The 17597-nt window shown below is 52.0% G+C and overlaps 1 protein-coding gene across 2 annotated transcripts in view; it reads left to right on the plus strand.

Annotated features, from left to right (window-relative positions):
- The window catches only part of HSPA12A (heat shock protein family A (Hsp70) member 12A), a 162299-nt gene that overhangs the window by 136979 nt on the left and 7723 nt on the right, over positions 1-17597 (plus strand). For both annotated transcript variants that reach the window (XM_060641382.3, XM_060641383.3), the window contains 3 exons: positions 4585-4701; positions 13052-13223; positions 17087-17173. In XM_060641382.3, the coding sequence (XP_060497365.1) occupies positions 4585-4701; positions 13052-13223; positions 17087-17173 (376 nt within the window). The remainder of the gene's footprint in view (positions 1-4584; positions 4702-13051; positions 13224-17086; positions 17174-17597) is intronic.

A 17597-nucleotide genomic window follows, 5' to 3' on the forward strand; every position in this document is an offset into this window, starting at 1 on the left:
CCTAAGAAAAATGAAAACATGTATTCACACAAAAACTCGCATGTGTTTATAAGCGGCGCTCTCTGTAATAACAGAAAAGCAAAACAGCGCGAACGTCCATCAGCGAGCAGGTTACGAAGTGGGGTCTGTCCCTACAATGGGATATTATTCAGCCATGAAAACGAATAGAGCATTGATGCCCGGGACAACATGGGTGAACCCTGAACACGTTCTGCTAAGGAGGAGAAGCCAGACGATACTGGAGGATTCCATTTGTATGCAATGGCCAGAGGAGGCAAGTCCACAGAGACAGGAAGCAGATTCGAGGTTGCCAGGGGCTGGGGGAGGGGGGAGGGGGGAGGAGTGACAGCTAATAGGAACGGAGTTTCTCTGCGGGGTGATGGACTCAGATAGTGTGATGGTTGCACAACCTTGTGAATATGCTAAAACCCACTGAAATGTACACTCTAAGGAGAATTTTAGGGAGCACCTGGGTGGCTCGGTTGGTTAAGCGTCCAACTCTTGATTTTGGCTCAGATCATGACCTCACGGTTCATGAGTTCTAGTTGCGCATCAGGCTCCATACTGATAGCACCGAGCCTGCTTGGGATTCTGTCTCTCCCTCTGTCTCTGCCCCTCCCACTACCCCCCTCGAAATAAATAAACTGTTTTTTATAAAGGAGAATTTTATGGTATGTGAATTATATCTCTGTAAACAAACAAATAAACAAAAAACAGAAAGACGGGCAGAAGACACACGTAGCAGCTGTGTGATCTCGGGCAAGGTGCTTAATTTCTCCAACACCCACCTCCCTAACCTGAAGAGTGGGGCAGGTTGTGTACCTCGTGGGTCGATGTTAAACCTTCCTCCGGGCTGGGCACAGTAAACTATTGGCAAATGGTTGCTGCTGTCCCTCCCAGACCCCACAGAAGCTGCTGGTATATGAGTGAACCCCTGGGATGACTGTTGCAAAGGTTTGTGCAGTGATGGTCCTGGATGTGGGAGAATGGCTAATTTCTAAGTGGAATACAGCTGTCCACTCAGTGTCCTCCCATGGGCATGGTGATGAGTGGGTGTAAATCAGATGTGTGTACTGAGCTTTATCCACAAAGAATTGGGAACTTTAGAAGCCTTTGGTATTATGTGATCACTAGTAGAAATTTAGTGAATTCTAGAAATAGAGTTCTAGAAATAGGGCTCAAGGGAAACAAAGATGTGAGAACATGATACTGCTTTCATTCATTCAAGTACCTTCTTCATTTTTCTTTCTTTCTTCCTTTCTTTCCTTCTCTTTCTCCCTCCCTCCCTCCCTCCCTCCCTCCCTCCCTCCCTCCCTCCCTTCCTCCCTTCCTTCCTTCCTTCCTTCCTTCCTTCCTTCCTTCCTTCCTGTGTGCCAGACCCGAAGGAGTGTCAAAATAAACACAGTGTGAAGGAGCATGTAGTCAATGGGTCAGTGTTGTGAGGGGGTAACTAACTGGGTGTTTGGTGAAGGCAGAGATTCTGCCCAAAGTGTAGCATCAGGAAAGGCTCCCTGGACGAGGAGCAATGGGGGCCTGTCACTGGCAGCAGCTGGAAGGGTGGGTGTTTCAAGAACAGCACAGGGGAAGGAGAACACAGCCAACAGCTGTAGAAAGCAAGCAGTTTTGAGTGGGAGAAGGGAACGGCTGTAGAATAGAATGGGAACAGTGAGCTCGGGTCGAGGCTGTGCAGAGCCTCGAATGCCAAGCTAAGGAACTTCTTGGGTAATGGAGAGCCATCAAAGGATTTCTAATAGGGGAATGTCATGGCCACAGAGATAGCATTAGAAGGAGGGAGACCACAGCATCCCAGGGCCTGCAGGGCAGAGGAAAGCCATGTGGAGGCAGCTGACTCCGATCCTAAAGCAGGTGTGTCTGAAGGCTCTGAGACTCTGAGACAGAGTGGCAGGTCATTTAGGGAGCGTGAAGACCAAGAAGAAAGACGGGGGGCGGCGAGGGAAGAAGTGGATCCTGGGAAATAATTCTTCCACCAGAAGGGGAGAGGGGAGAGGACAGAAGAAGGAGTAAGAGGGAGGAGGTAGTAAGGGGAGAGCACCATCATTCCTGGGGACAGCAAAGCAGACCAGGAGGGCCCGGAGAGGTGGACCTGTGTCAGCCTGAACAGCCGAGATCCCAGGGGGATGGGCGCAGCGCCTGGGAGCCCAGACAGCCAAGTGAAGGACTGTCTGCCTGTAGCGGATGTGGACACCCCGAGAAAGGTGAAGGAGCAGAGGGAGGCCGAGTACTCCTGGGGCCCTTGGGTTAGAAGGAGGAACCAGGGGACTCGGGGAAAATTTAGGACTTGAGAAAGTCCTTGACATTGAATTGTGTTTCAAGTCGGTTAAAGGGAAAAGGGTGAACAGCCTGTCTCAGAAGGGGAGGGAAGAGGTGGAGGGGGCAGAGATCAAGCAGGGGTGCAGGAGGGGGTGTGTGGTTTCGAATATGTCAGCTCAGCTGGAACCTGCTAGCACCTTCTCCCAGCGGGGCACATGCTGTCAAGAAATTCCATGAAGAACAGCTTTTTGAGGAGATTTATAAGGACCGGGCCCTTCACGAGAGGGCTGGCTGGTATTTAAAGGACAGATGGAGTCAGAGGAGGGGTTGTTGCTTGCTGGCCCAGGATAAGCACAGGAGAATATCTACTAAAGCAGCATATCTGAGGAATCACGTGCATGAAGCAGGCTCATCTTTCATGGAGGAAAGCAAGTGAAAGTCCTGACATAATGAGGAGTTTAATTAACGGCAGGGCCCTTTCGCTTCCAAGCTGTACTCCATCCACTGGTGAACAAACAGCTTGTCTAAACAACCTTCCCTCCGGCCAGGAAAGCCCATCATTCATGTTTTGAGCCTTTTCCTGTTTGAAGAGTTTAAAATAGGGGCGCCTGGGTGGCTCAGTCAGTTAAGCGTCTGACTCTTGCTCGGCTCAGGTCCTGATCTCAGGGTCATGAGTTCAAGCCCCACACCGGGCTTCGCGGATTGGACTCTTTACTGGGCCTGAAGCCTTAAAACAAACAAACAAAAAAACCCAGAAAACTCTAAAACAGACTGGATGGTGATCGGCAGCATACTTAGAACCCTTTCTAACCCATCATCACTCATGTGCCTCTAAAGCCCAAGGCAGACCTGCAAGGAAATAAAACACAATGAAACAAACAAACAACCCTGCTGTTTCACACGAGCGTAATGCAGAGATGTTTCTAAAAACATGTTTTAAGAAAGAGTTTACTAAACCTACTTAACACTGCTGACCTGTATGCTTACAAAAGGCTCAGAGGGTAGATTTTATATTATGTGTTCTTGTCACAATTAAAAATGAAAACACTTTTTTTAAAAGGAAAAAAATAAAAGGAACTGACCATCCAACAGGAAGTTAGTTTGGTGAGAGGGTGGGTCGGTCCCCAGATAACTACTGAAAGACTAGAGGAAATGAGACACCCATCAGAAAAAACAAATGGCCAGCCTATTACTCTTCTGAAACACGTCCCCAGAACCGACTCTGATGTAGGAGGGCAGTAGTGTGTGTTTAGGTTTGATTTCAGATTTGTCTGGTGACTGTGGCAACAAGAGCCAAGGGATAGGAAGGAACTAGCTTTATCAGAGGTCTTCTCCGGGCGAGATGTTCCTCGTGTGTTCTCACTTGTTCTTGCCAGAAACACTGTATGTTAGTTTTATTGTCCCCATTTTACAGATGAGAATACTCAGTCTGAGAAGTATTCTAGAGACGTATTTTGTCTGCAGGGTCTTGGTGCAAACCTCTGATGCTTCTGCCCATCCCATTTATCCACGTGGTTTCTGCTGGTGTGGTTTAACCTTGACCAGAAGTTAAGGGCAGCCTGGTTCTTGCTTAGGTCATGTTCATATCCTTCCTGTCCTGCAAGGAGAACTCCCCTGATGTGCTGGCCTTGTGATAAGGTAGAGGACAGTGACCACTCCTTCGACAAGTGGGCCAGGCTCTGTTCTAGACCCGAGACTACATGTAACAATTTAGTTAAGACCTTGGCCTTTAAGAGTCAGGATATACCTGGGTCTGGGTCCAGATTTTGGTTCTGCCATTTCCTAGCTGTGTGGTCATCAAAAGGTTCTGGACATCTCTAAGCCTAAGGTTCCCATCTGTAGAAAAGGCACAGTTATAATCCCTTCCTAATGGGATTCTTGGATTAATGGAGATGAGTTATGCAAAGTGCTTAACAAGGTTGCCACAGAGTAAGTTCCCAGGAAATGGAGCTCTCAGAAAACTATCACCCCTTCCAACACTAGTATAAGCTAGGGATTATTATCCCCATTGTGCAGATAAAGAAACTGAGGCCTGGGAGACTGTCACTTTCCCTGTCACATGATTCAGAAGTGGCCAAAGGCTTCTGATTTCCCCACCTCCTGCCTGCAGTCACGTTCAGTGAGTGAAAGGAGCTGAGCTCCCTGCTTGTGGAATATTCAGGAAACAGACCCTTGCGTCCTGACACTGGAAAGTTCAGGAGGTGGCCTAGTAGTTACCCCAAGAGTTCATGGCCAGGAAGCTTGGAATTCTTGGTGAAGCTGTAGGAGGACCAGCTGTGTCCACTTGACCTGCTGCATTTCCCTTGGTTTTAGGAGCTGAGTGACCAAGCGGGATCGGAGTTTGAGAACTCTGACGTCAGATGGGTCATCACAGTGCCTGCCATTTGGAAACAGCCCGCCAAGCAGTTCATGAGACAAGCTGCCTATCAGGTGAGTGTGGGGGTGGGGCCGGTGGGGGCCCAGGATGCCCGCAGTGGTGACTGTCACCCCACTCGGGTGTCCCCAGCACTCGTAGGCCTCCCTGGGAGGTAGTGAGGGGTCTCCCACTGGCGAGGGGACATAGCGCCTTTCTCCTGGGGGAGGAACGGGGGTCATATCCACAGGGGTTGGGCTGGGCTCGGTTTTCTTTCTCGTTTTATACCTTCTGTACTGCAGACTCCCCAGGGCTAGGATTTCAAAGTGGGGTGCCGAGACATTTCTCTGTGGGTGAATGGAAATGAGAACCTCAAGGAAGAGGCTTGGGCAGCAAGAATGTTTGAAGAAGAAAAGAATAAAGACAAGGCCAATGGCCACGAACCAGGCACATCAGGGCTGCTGTGGAGGTTGAAAGCTGCATGTCCGTGGCTGGGAAATAAGGGAAACACGATTGTGTTCTGCATGTTTCACCTTGGGAGCAACACAGGAGCACACACAGGGGGCCAGGGGCTGGTGAGGTCGCCACACCTGCGTGGTGGCAGGCACGTGGATGAGGGAGCGGCACGGCTGAGCACGGTGCCAGTCAGCACCACGGCGCCGTGGACAGAGCATTCCAGTGTCAGTGGCCGGCCTGTCCCTCCTGGGCGCTGGGGCATCACTGGTGCCGTGGACCTGTTCGCAGGCAACCTGTGCCATGATGGGGCTGCCACCAGGGTCTGACTTCATGCCAGGGGTGGCTGGCCGTGCTGACCCGCTGTGCTGACCCACAGGTCAGAGCTGGCTCCGGCTGTACTTAATCCCCTGGGTTAATGCAAGCCCACCCTGGGGCCTGGGCCCCCTCTGTGCAGTGAGAGTCCATTTCAGAACCTTCAATTGGAGCTGGGCTGGGGAAAATCACGAAGGTAATAGATGCCCCTTCCCCGGCCCGGCCAATACCTCCCAGGGATCAGCCACCTTCCCCAGGGGATAGATCTCTGATGTTGAGTTTGAGCCATAAGTAGGAACGTTTCCTTCCAAGTAACCCACTGGATCAACCTTGAGCACCGAATGTAGCAGAATAGTCGTGGGTACCATGACACCTTCACTGGGGCCGTAGATTGTCCTCAACACTTGGAGCTTTACTCCAGGTGCCGGACAGAGATCAAGGGAGAGCAATGTCCCCATTCCTCAGTCTCCCCACTTCTCTTTCTTCCCTCCTCGCTGTAGGCTCTCCCCTCTGCCCTCCCCTTCAGCGTGAGAATCTGGCCCAGCCTATGTATCTTCCAAAAATAGATTTGTTTTTATAGGGATGAAGGAAGAGGGTGGAAGTGCCAGAAAGAGGCAACTTCTTTAAAAAAGGAAGAAACCAAATGCGGTTTAGCTGTCCACAGAAACCCTGGGCACCCTGGAGCTTTTCCACAGCGTCAGCCATCAGGCCGTGTCCGGAGACAGGACGCGGGGACACAGCTGTCGCACAAAGGCACAGCCCTATGTTCTCCGTTTTCACAGGGAGGGTACTCAGGATTCGTGACTTTGACTCTCGTTTTCCCACAGGAAAACTTCAACAACAAACATGTGACCCGGAAAAGGGTCAGTTCTTGTTTTAGCCTGAAAAAGAAAGAGGTGCAAGGACTGGCAGACTTGTCAGGGCTGTTGGAGCCTTGGGCTGGCTCCTGCCTCTCTGGGCAGTGAGGCCTGGCGGGGAAGCCCCTTGCATGCCCAGCGGGAAGGAAACCAGGCACTTGGGGGTGCGGTGCCCTCCAGGGTTTGGCAGAATCAAAATGGCACCTCAGAGGGTAGATGATAGATAAGCAGCTCCTCAGAGGGGTGAATGTGACCGGGTTTATGGACGTGGGGAATTTTCTTTCTGAAGCCCAGAGACCCACTGTAGACAGGCCTATCCTTTGGATGCTGGCTAACTTCTGTCGGGTGCAGCGTGTGTGCAGCTTAATCTTTGGCTCTGTGTAATTCTTTTTAAAGAATGACAGTTTAGGGGCACCTGGGTGGCTCAGTCAGGTATGCGTCCGACTTCGGCTCAGGTCATGATCTCACGGTCCATGAGTTGGACCCGCGTCGGGCTCTGTGCTGACAGCTTGGAGCCTGGAGCCTGCTTCGGATTCTGTGTCTCCCTCCCTCTCTGCCCCTTCCCTGCCCGTGCTCTGTCTCTCTTTCTCTCTCTCTCTCTCAAAAAATAAACATTAAAAGAAAAATTTAAAGAATTACAGTTAAAGTCACTGAATGGATTTCAAGACGGCAGGGGCCATTCAATCATTCTTTGTTAACTCATTCATTTATTCATTAAATCCATACTGGAGGACTTCTGTGTGATGGGACGTCGTCGACACTGGAGTCATATCCTGTATGACCAGGATAAAGGCCCCGCTCTCAAGTGGCTCACAGCTGAGTGGGTCAGTGAAGCCTTTTGTACTTTGGGAAGCGGGGCGGAGGGTGTTAAAGGGGCACAACTGCTTTGCCAACTAGTCTATGGTGTCTTTAGCCTGTCTTCTGGAAGAGTCCCCATGACAAAATGGAAATGAAGTGTGGCCAAAATTGGCATCTCTCCAGTTCTCTCTTCTTATCCTCCATTAATTTTACAGAATAAGAAAAATGTGTACCTACGATAGTTAATTTTATGTGTAAAGTTGACCAGATATGTAAACTGCCACGTTTGGTCAGACATCATTCTGACTGTTGCTGCGAGGGTATTTTTGAATGAGATTAACATTTAAATTGACTGACTAAATAAAGTAGATTGCCCTTTGTAGGATGGGTGGGCCTCATCCAATCAGTTGAAGACCTGACTGAAACAAAAACTCCCTAGAATAAGAAGGAAACCCTCCTGCCTGCCTGCCTGCCTTCAGATTGGAACATTGTTTTTTTGTTTTGTTTTTTGTTTTTTGTGTTTTTTTTCCCCGCCTTTGGACTCAAACTGAAACATCAGCTCTTCCTGGGTCTTCAGCCTCCTGGCAAGGGAACTATATCATCAGCTCCCATGGTTCTCCAGCATGCTGACTGTAGACCTTGGGGCTTGTCAGTCTCCATAATTGTGTGAGCCAATTCTTTGTGAAAAATCTCTTTCTCTGCTTACAAAGATCCTACTGGTTCTGTTTCTCTGGAGAACGCTAATACAGAACATGAGCAAACACCACAGTTCTTGGCTACCCAGCTTCTGAGATCTGAGAATGCCCACCCAACCTTTCAGCCAAAGTGCTGCCCACCAGCCTGGCTGCAGGTGGAGGGCTGGAGGGATGAGGCAGAATGGTGCTCCGTCAGGGCAGCTGGACAACTGGTCACATCTACCCTGCTTGCATGCAGGAATCGGAGTCCCTCCTTCACGCTGAGCCCGAGTTCATGGCGCAGTCCCGTGGGGGCTGTGCTTCACCCCTCCACTGGCCTGGGCGGAGGGGTAAGAGGCCCGGATGCAGAGCAGGTGATGAGGCTCTGCGCAGCGTTGTGGATGGACGGTCCTGGGGCCTCCGCTCAGAAGTCTGTGATTCAGTGCTGGGGTTGGTGGGGGACCGCAGAGCACTCTATGGATACCGTTTTATCTGTGAAACGCCCAAAACTCCTCTTGTGTCAAATGCTTGTCGAAAAAGTGGGTTAAATCTCTATCTTTTATAATTCGCAGCCTCAGGACACCTTTAGACTCTCTAAGAGCATTCCATGAACAGATGGTAACAGGAGGAACAGCTGATTCCTCTGCTGAGGCCTTCAGAAAAGACCTAGAATAGGAAAGAGTTCACTGAGTCTTGAGGGATAGTCATCACGCATAGGAAATAGTCCAGCTGATTTCTAGAGGCATTTTGCCTGAAAAATGCATGACGCTAGTGGGTTCCGGCAGCCTGTCAAATTAAAGGCGGTCCCTTACGTACGATGAGCTCACTTAACACGGGGTTACAGCTTGCGCTGGCTTCCTTTCCTTGAACATACTGCAGTGAAAAATAATCACATCGGGGAAAAAAACCAACAGCGACAGCCCATGACACCCGGAAGGGGTGCGCGGCTGGAGCCCGTGCAGCTTGACGTGAGACCAGCAGGGCACCCGCCTGGTCTGGCCATCCTCCACGGCCGTGCACATGGTCAGTCCCTGGCGGGTTGTCCTGGCTCACGGCGGGGTTGAAGGGAAGAGCAGTCAGTGCAAACACCCATGTCCTGGGCCCCCTCGTGCATGGTTTTTTCACACACCTGTTCCTCCCAGGTAGGGCTCATGACCAGGAAGCAGTGCTCTAAGAACGACTACAGCAGCGGTCCTGCCGCCCCAGATTCGTGCGGGAGTCAAATGGGAGGGTGCACTCCTGGCTCAGACACTGTCTGTTTCTAGAATCCCGGGTCACATCAGCAGAAGGCTCCCATTCACTTACCTGGAGACAAGGGCCAGGAAATCACAGAATGAAGCCTGGCTGGCGGGACATACATTCATTCATTCAGCAGCAACTACCCCCTGAGCGCCTACTGTGTGCGGTGGGGCAAGAAGGCCTTGCTGCTGCCCTTAGAAAACGGAGCATCTTGCAGGAGAGGCTCGCTACTTCTGCATGATCTGCAGTTGGAGACAGAATATGCTAGATGCTAGGCCAGCCGGGGCCCAGTGGAGAGAGAGTTCTGCTGGAACAGCAGCTGCAAGGGACCAGCTCCAGAGGCAGAAGTAGCAAAGGCAGCGAGCGTTTCCCCTGCTCTGGTTGACCTGGGCCTGAGCCCAGGTCTCCTGACAGGTGCCAGGTTGAGGGCTGCTGCTGAGAATGACTGTAGGGGTTTATATAAACCCCAGAAACTGAAGCCCACCCTCCAGGCGTCCTGCCGGGAGATAAAGACATCCAGGTTTTTCAGAATCTGGAAGATCCTTTTGTATCTCTTCTTTTTCTTGGAGTCCACAGGCTGCTTGGGGACCCCTCCTGGGGAGATGGCATCTGGCAGAGCCAGCCGCCTCCTGTTGCCTCAACCCTGCAGCTCACCACTGTGGCCCCCGTGGGGGTTGCTGGTGGGGACACGGCCTCTCACTCTCTCTGGGGAGCAGGATGGGCACTGAGCTTGAGCACAGGAGTGTGGTTACTTGTCCTGGGCCTCTTGCCAATATTACCTTTTCCTCTCGCTCTGCTTTGGGGTCCTCTGCACTTCTGCTTCCCACCTGTGTCCTCTCCTGGGTGCCGTGGGGAACCTTCTGTGGAAATGGGTCAAAGCTTTTGCTGTAGAGCCAAGGCCAGCCCAGCTGGGGAGGGACAGATGAAAGGCCTCCCCTGAGGGGTGCAGCTATGCTGTTCTGGGAAGTGTGGGGCAGTCTGTGTGTCTTCCGTGCGTTCAGGATGTGGGAGCATCATCCCAGGGGGAACCTGGATTGTGTAAGTCACACACCGGGTACACTCGGGCACCTCAAGTTGTATGACTAGACTCCAGGCTCTTTGTTCTCCTGGATGACTTTTTTTTTTTTTCCTTCAACGTTCACTTATATTTGAAAGAGAGAGGGAGGGAGACACAGAATCCGAAGCAGGCTCCAGGCTGTCAGCACAGAGCCCGATGCGGGGCTCGAACCCACGGACCACGAGATCATGACCCGAGCCGAAGTCAGATGCTTAACCAACTGAGCCACTCAGGCACCCCTCCCCCCTGGACTTTTTGATTCGGTTTTCTGTATGGGTGCTTCACTGTAAATCACAGGGGCCGCTCACAGTTTCAAGGAAGGTGTGGAGAGGAATGAAGGCATCTCGTTTTTCTTATTTTCCCCACTTGTCCCCCCACTGCCAAGCCCAGGCTCCCGCAGCTCTTCTTGGCCCCATGGAGACCGCCTGGCCGCTTGACATCCCAGTGGGACACATGGCCCTAGCGAGACCTTCCTCCTTGCCGCCACCCTTGGGCAGGGCGCTGGTGCTCCCCTCCCCCCACCCCTTCTCCCAGGCTGTTTTCCCTTCTGAACTCTGAAAGAGTGCCTTAAACATTTAGGCCTAGTTGTTTCTTTGTAGTTAGTTTTCCCTTCTTCATCCCGTTTTGTGGAGGCTGGACCTGTCCGTTTCTGTTCTAGGAGGCCCTTGACTTTACAAACCCAGCCAGGTGGTGAAGTCAGTCTTCGAGAGCGGTCCTTTAGAAGGGGGCTCCTCCTGGTTTTATTTTGGATTTCTTCTGGGACCCTGGGGATTGAGGTGCAGAGGTTGCAACTTTCCTGGTGACACGTAGGTGTGTAGCCCTTGTCCTCTGTCACTGGGCGCTGCAGCCTTCAGCTGTCTTGGTGTTAAGGGTGCCTAACGTGACCCTGAGGGAAAGTGAGGCTGGGGGGTGGGACTTCTAGTCCCTTGAGTGGGGAGCAGTGGGAAACCTTGTGATGCACCCGGGTCAGTGGCCTGTTGACTGATGGGCACCCTGGGCTTCTTCAACCCAAGGGACCAAACGGATGGGCGCAGATGCCCCCAGTATGGTTGGCCACAGCCGAGGGCACAGGGCAGTAAGGAGGCAGTTTTTCTGTGGATGGTGTAGGTTTTGTAGAGTCGGTCTGCCAGAAGGGGTTCTACCACTCGTGAGGCATTTGATATAGGGAGGGGGGATATTTAAGTCACCTGCCTGCCAATGGTGTCTCATTAGGACACAATTAATTGGTTCATTTGGGGTATGGTTATTATGGAGAATCGACTGAGTGGAGGTAACATGCCACGTAGTGCTGTTCCGGAGTAAATGGGTCAAGAGATTGTGCCTTTAAACCAGTTGAAGGAGGAACAGTAGAGACACCTGGGAAGTTTTATTCAAGGCCAAAGGCCTGCGTCCCACACCAGTACCTGGAGTTACCGAAAGCAGGAGAGCCAAGAACCAAAATAAAGGAGCCGGTCTGCAAGGCCCAAGAGTGGGCCTAGGCCTGCTCGGCCGCATTTGAGCCTAAGACCGCCCGGCAGGTTTCATGTCCCGGGAAACCCGGGACAGTCGATCATTCCACTTCTCTGAGCCTTGGTTTCTTTCTGCATAAAGTGAAGACGTTAGGGGCGCCTGGGTGGCTCAGTTGGTTAAGCCTCCGACTTCAGCTCAGGTCATGATTTCATGTGTGGTTCGTGAGTTTGAGCCTCGTGTAGGGCTCTGTGCTGACAGCTCGGAGCCTGGAGCCTGCTTCGGATTCTGTGTCTCCCTCTCTCTCTGCCCCTTCCTTGCTCATGCTGTTTCTCCTTCTCTCTCTCAAAAATAAATAAACGTTAAAAAAAAAAGTAAAAAAAAAAAATAAAGTGAAGACATTGGACAAAAGGCCAAGACGGCCCTTTTAGCATTTCTGATATTCTAACCTGACCCCCCCCCCCCCCGCCCCCCGCCATCTCCTTGCACAATAATTGAACCTGCTAAGCCCCTTCCCTCTGTGAGTCTAGGCCGGCTCCTCCTGGTGACAGGTCATATGCATATGTGGCATTAGACCTTCCATCCCTGATCTACAGGTTGAGTCACTAAACCTTATGGGTCTGGTGTAGACCTGGGGTCTTCTCCAAAGTGGCTAGGGCACAAGGGCAGCATCCCGAGGTTCCCTAGGAAGCGGCAACAAAGAGAGCAAACAGTGGTAACGGCCGAAGAGCGCTTCTCTGGTCCGTCTTGCTGGTAACCAGGACCCCTTGGGCCTGAACAGCTCCAACAAGCAAGTGAGGCCTCTCGCTCCAGTTCAAGGCCACAGGAGGTGGGCAGGAACGTGTCACAGGCCACGCCAGGCTCATTTCTCTGAGTGCCCCCCGAAGAGTGCTCCTGGAGCCTCCTGGCTGGCTCTTGTAAGGGTCTGTGACTGGAACAAGCCAGATGTCACAGAGCAAAAGCATTTCAGCTATTAAAGGGGTAAAGGCTTTGAGTAAAATAACTGCCAGCTGCCTTTTGACCCATATTCTAGAAAACGTGAGACTACGTGGGATTTCAGGAGGGCTTTCTCCCAGAGCCCTGGAGTCCTAGTGTGCTGAAGTCATGTCTGATTCCCATACAGCCAAATCAAATGCGTGCATGGCTGAGGCCCAACCATGGTCCATTGTTTCCTAGGCCACCAAATATCGGGGGTTTGCTCTTAGACCACCTGGCCCATTGTAACCAGAAACAGACTATCTGCCTTCCATCTTCTGGTGGTTTACAGAGCTTTGGGGCCTTTCCCCCTTCATGCATCTCAGTTCTGGGCCAAGCAAGTCCCAAATGTAAGAGGCCCCATGACCCGGAGAGCCCTGCATTTCCCAGAAGCACTCATACGTTTTCTTTGTCCACTCCGCAGTGTTTGGGTGCCTGGCTTGGGGCCCAGCACCCAGTCACCCCTGATCGATAGCGCTGCAGAGATCTATGGAGGGAATTAAGCAAGCAGAGCATGGCTGTCCCTTCCTTGGGGGTGTAGGTGCAAGGTGAGTGTCCTCAGAGTGACACTGCCTGGGGAGCCTGGGTCCCAGCCTCTGCCTCTGTCTTCCAGGCAGGCCTGGCCTCCCCGGACAACTCGGAGCAGCTCATCATTGCCTTGGAGCCCGAGGCGGCCTCCATCTACTGCCGGAAGCTGCGGCTGCACCAGATGATCGAGCTGAGCAGCAAGGCCGCGGTCAACGGGTACAGCTCCAGTGACACAGTGGGAGCTGGGTTTGCACAGGGTACCTCCTGCTCTCTCTCTCCCCTCCCCGCTCTCTCCCATCCCAACCCTGCATGTTTTGGGCCCTGATGATTTAAGGCCTTTAGTGCGGTAATGAAGAACCGAGATGTTCCCAGAGGGGTCGGCTGTGAGCACGTCTGTTCTCAGCGCCCCCTCCGGGACCCCTCCAGGGCCCCTTGTAAACTCCGCAGTGGTCACCCCGGTTCATCACCTCCCACACGTGTGCCTCAGGTGGCTCAGGTGGGAAGGGTGCTTCTCTCCAAGAACCGGAGAGATGGCCCCAGAGCAGCTCCTGGTTTTACATTTTACTAGGCTTTTAATTTTTCTTGTTTATTAACTGATTCTTAATCGAATCCCACTTGGCCTGTTATTAATTCCCCCATTAAGGCTGTTGAGTTATTGCTGACTCACTCACTGGGGCCGCTTCGTGTGTGATGAGCTCATTATGTGTCTTAACCGTGAACCTGGCGAGAGTTTAAAATACGGATGAAAGGGGCAGAGGCTTCCTGACCCCACTGGTGCTCACGTAGCTGTGGGAAGGAGTACCGCCTAGGGAGATCCAGGATGGGTATTAAGGAACTTTTTCTCTTTAGTAGTTACTTGTGTGCCAGTTGGTCACATTCTTGGTCCTAAGAACTGTTTTCCCTGGTATCCAGGGCTCTGTGAGTCTGTCCAGGGCCACAGAGTTTTCAGACATCCTAGGTCAGAGTCAGAGCCACCGAGGTGAGCGAGTTCAGGCACTAATCAGAGCGCTGTGAGTGCCGTTTCCAGGTCAGGGCCTCGAGGGCAGAAACCCACCCATCACCCATGCCCACCCCATCCTGGAAGGCCCTGGAAGGGAGGAGGAGAGGGAGAACGTTAGCTAGAACTGCGGCCCATTGTCCCCCTACAGCCTGGTTCCAAGTTTTCCTTGCTCCCCACACCCAAAGCCTGTCTCTGTACTGCCCAAGGCGCTGGGGCCCTGGCTCAGCCTTTGCAGGTGTGCATTCCTGCCCAGGCCCTGGGTCCTCTCCTCCAGAACTCTCCTCTTCCTCTTCATGGGGGCCACTCTGCCCCAGAGGCCACCACTCTGCATTTTCAACCCAAGATGGAGGAGTCCGTGAACCTCAGCCACGAGACAATGGCCAGGCATTCCCTTGGTCCCCAGGCTGCTGTCTCAGGCTGCCGGGGCTAAGTGCTAACACCTCAGAAGCAAGCGGGCTCTCCTTTGACTCCGAGGGCTCGATTTGCTTTTTCTGGGCAATGCTCAGCCTCCACCGAGGCATGCCGCGGCTGGCCTTACTGCTAACTAAGTCAAATGTGTTAACATGTTACATACTCAGCACAGCCTATTTAATTAAATTTTCGTCTTCATCATTGTAATTGGAAAAGAGACGCATGACTGACTGGGCTTCATATCTTACATGCTACTTCCTGCCGGTTCATAAACAAAAATTCACGTCAGAATTAGCTAATTGTAGTGCGGCTCCTAATGCTTCTGAAGTGTAACATTCGCATTGAAGGGGAAACTGGTTTTGAATGCTTGCCTTCCCCGAGGGCTCAGGTTTTGGTTCCCTTTCCTTTAACATGGCCTGTCCGCCCCACACTGTGTCTGTGTCCTGTGCCTTGTGGGATTTGCTCTTGTCTTGCGCTCAGAGGGTCTTTTTGGGTTTTGAAATCCTCAAATTGTTGGCCACCACCCCTCAGAGGGGCAGTGATGCAGGGGTTCTCTCTCAGCCTTGTTTTACAGTTGGTCTGTCTCCCAGAAGGAAGGGGTGCTGCCTGGGGAGGCCTGGCAGAGCACTTAATCAGGAGTACCCTGGATGGCATTAAGGCCCTGAGCCCTCCTGGGCTGTTCTCTGGCCTCTGATGCTCCTTCGTGATGGGCGCCCTGTGGACACTACTGACGGGAATGGGAATGCCACTGTGCCCCCAGCACCGCAGGGTTGCTGTTAGCATTATTTTGCGCCAAAAGGATTTCATGAGATCAGTAAAGGATATATTTTTCTTAATGTTGGGCTTAATTTGCCCCAAAGTGTGATAATTTTTTTGAGAGCTCAGAATATGTTTTATTAGTCTTGCTTGGTCTTTTTTTTTTTTTTTTTTTTTTTTTATTTACTGTTTATTTTTGAGAGAGAGAGAGAAACAGACTGTGAGCAGGGGAGGGACAGAGAGACAGGGAGGCACAGAATCTGAAACAGGCTCCAGGCTCTGAGCTGTCAGCACAGAGCCCGACGCAGGGCTTGAACTCACAAACCGTGAGATCATGACCTGAGCCGAAGTTGGACGCTTAACCGACTGAGCCACCCAGGCGCCCCTTGCTTGGTCATTTTTTAGGACTGCCATTTGTTAGCCGTCTAGATTGTTTTAGCAAACCAAATGCCCCCAACAAGGTCCGCGATAGAAGTTCATGGGGAGTCAGTGCTGGGGACAGGAGTTTGGGGATCCCTCCCAGGTCTGCAGGGACTCTTTGATCCGAGGGCCTCACCACTGTACTCCAAGGCCCAAGGAATTCAGAGCTGACAGGCACTTGCCATTCTAATCCCCAGGGAAGACGCTGTTTTGCAAACACAGTGCTCCTTGCTAGAAGAGGCTAGAGGGTCAAGGGTCCTTAATTGGATAACTAACAACAGACGGATTTATAAGGCACTTCGAAGTCAGCAGCACCAGTTTAGGGACGGGAAAAATTGGTGGGGGGCGAGGTTGTGGGATGGGGCAGCAGAGCAGTGGACAGAGACTTTATCTGCGAAGTTGGGGGTTGCTCTGAGTTGTTCACTGTAGTGGCCATTTCTTGGGTAGCAGGTCTCATACTTGGTGCTTTGCCTTCCTTATCACCTACCGTGTGCTGGGCGTCACATTGGGTGCTGAGGAAAAATCGGAGAACCAGTCCCTGCTCTGCTGGTGAGGAACTGAGGCCAAGTGTTATTACCCCCATTTTATGGATGGGGAAGGTGAGGCCCAGAGGGGTTAAATGATTTGCCCCACTTCCCACCTCGGCTGTGCCCTGCTGGTTCCCAGCTACCCTCTCGCGGCCCCTTTCCCATCTCCTAACATTCATGTTCTGCTTTTTCAGATTTCAGTGTAAATCATTAAATCTCAAAGGCATGAGGGTCCATGGCCCAAGGGTTGATTTTGAGCTGCAAGACAGAGTCGTGGGAACCGCAAGTCCCTTAACCTTGTCTGACCTGGTTTCCTCCTCTGAACAGAAGGATGATGATTTGTGCCTTGTCTGCCTCACAGAGCTGTCGGGAGGCCTGTGAGGGATGCAGTGACCCCACCCAAGGCGTCACAGCCCCTCAGTGCCCCGGGGGCACAGCCATGTTGTTCCCCAGTGTTAGGAAAAAGGTGGCCAGGGCTTTGCTAGGTTTGGATGGGCCACCTGTGGCTGAAGCGCCACCTGGTGGCGGAAGAGCACATTGGCTTCACCCAGGTCGGGGAAATGGCTTCCATGCAGTTTATCCAGCATCCAGATTAGGAAAACATACCCGACATTCCTTGCAGCAGACAGAGTTCCTTGAGGTGAAATTATTTAACCAAGTGCACTGCAAGCTTCTTGGCAGACACGTCCCTCCCTGGGACAGCAAAGCCAGGAATTTGGTTGATTTATTAACCCTTTACCCCAGAAAGTGTCACTGGGGGGGAAGGGCTTCTCCAGGGTGAGCCTTCCAGCAGGGTACAGGCCCAGCTGCCATGCAGTGAATAGACAGGCGCTGGTGAAAATGGTCTGGCTCTGAGGTTCCCAGTGTTGTGTTTATGTAATCATTTTGGTCAAGTATCGCTACACGTTCCCTCCCTAAACCTCACGCTGTTGCCTCCGCTGACTGCAGACGACTGCCAGCCTTTTCATGCTTTCTCACCCGTCCTTTTCTTTCTGTCGGCCACTAGCTAAGGAGCACATACGGCGTAATCGGCAGAGTCGGACCTTTTTGGTGGAGAATGTCATAGGAGAGATCTGGTCTGAGCTGGAGGAAGGTAGCGTCCTTGAACGTCCTTTGCCCCTTGCTGGATGCGTTTTGTGCTGCTGGCAAAAAATGCATTCCTGTTTGCTCCTTTTGCATTTCTGGAAAACGTTCAAAATCGGTTGGTTTTAAAGACCACTGTGCCAAGGAGAACTTTTTGGGGCCTGTAAGTTTGCATGTTACAAAACCATACAGACTCTTCCGAAGAAAAGCAGGAACTGGAGCTCCCCAGTTCCAGAGTAAGTCTTGGGTTAAACAGCAGGTCATGCGATGGCAGGACATTGTCCACTCGTGCCTGCCAGGTCTGCAGCAGCTTTAAAGAGTCGCTCGTCTGGGTTCTTTATCGCCATGCTCACCGGCACTCCTGGGCAGACACTACCCCGGTCCCTTCCGTCGGGAATAACTTGCCGAGCGGCCCATCAGCGACACCGCTGTAT

The sequence above is a fragment of the Panthera onca genome, chromosome D2 (genome assembly GCF_046562875.1).
Source record: "Panthera onca isolate mPanOnc1 chromosome D2, mPanOnc1 haplotype 2, whole genome shotgun sequence".
Lineage (NCBI taxonomy): Eukaryota > Metazoa > Chordata > Mammalia > Carnivora > Felidae > Panthera > Panthera onca.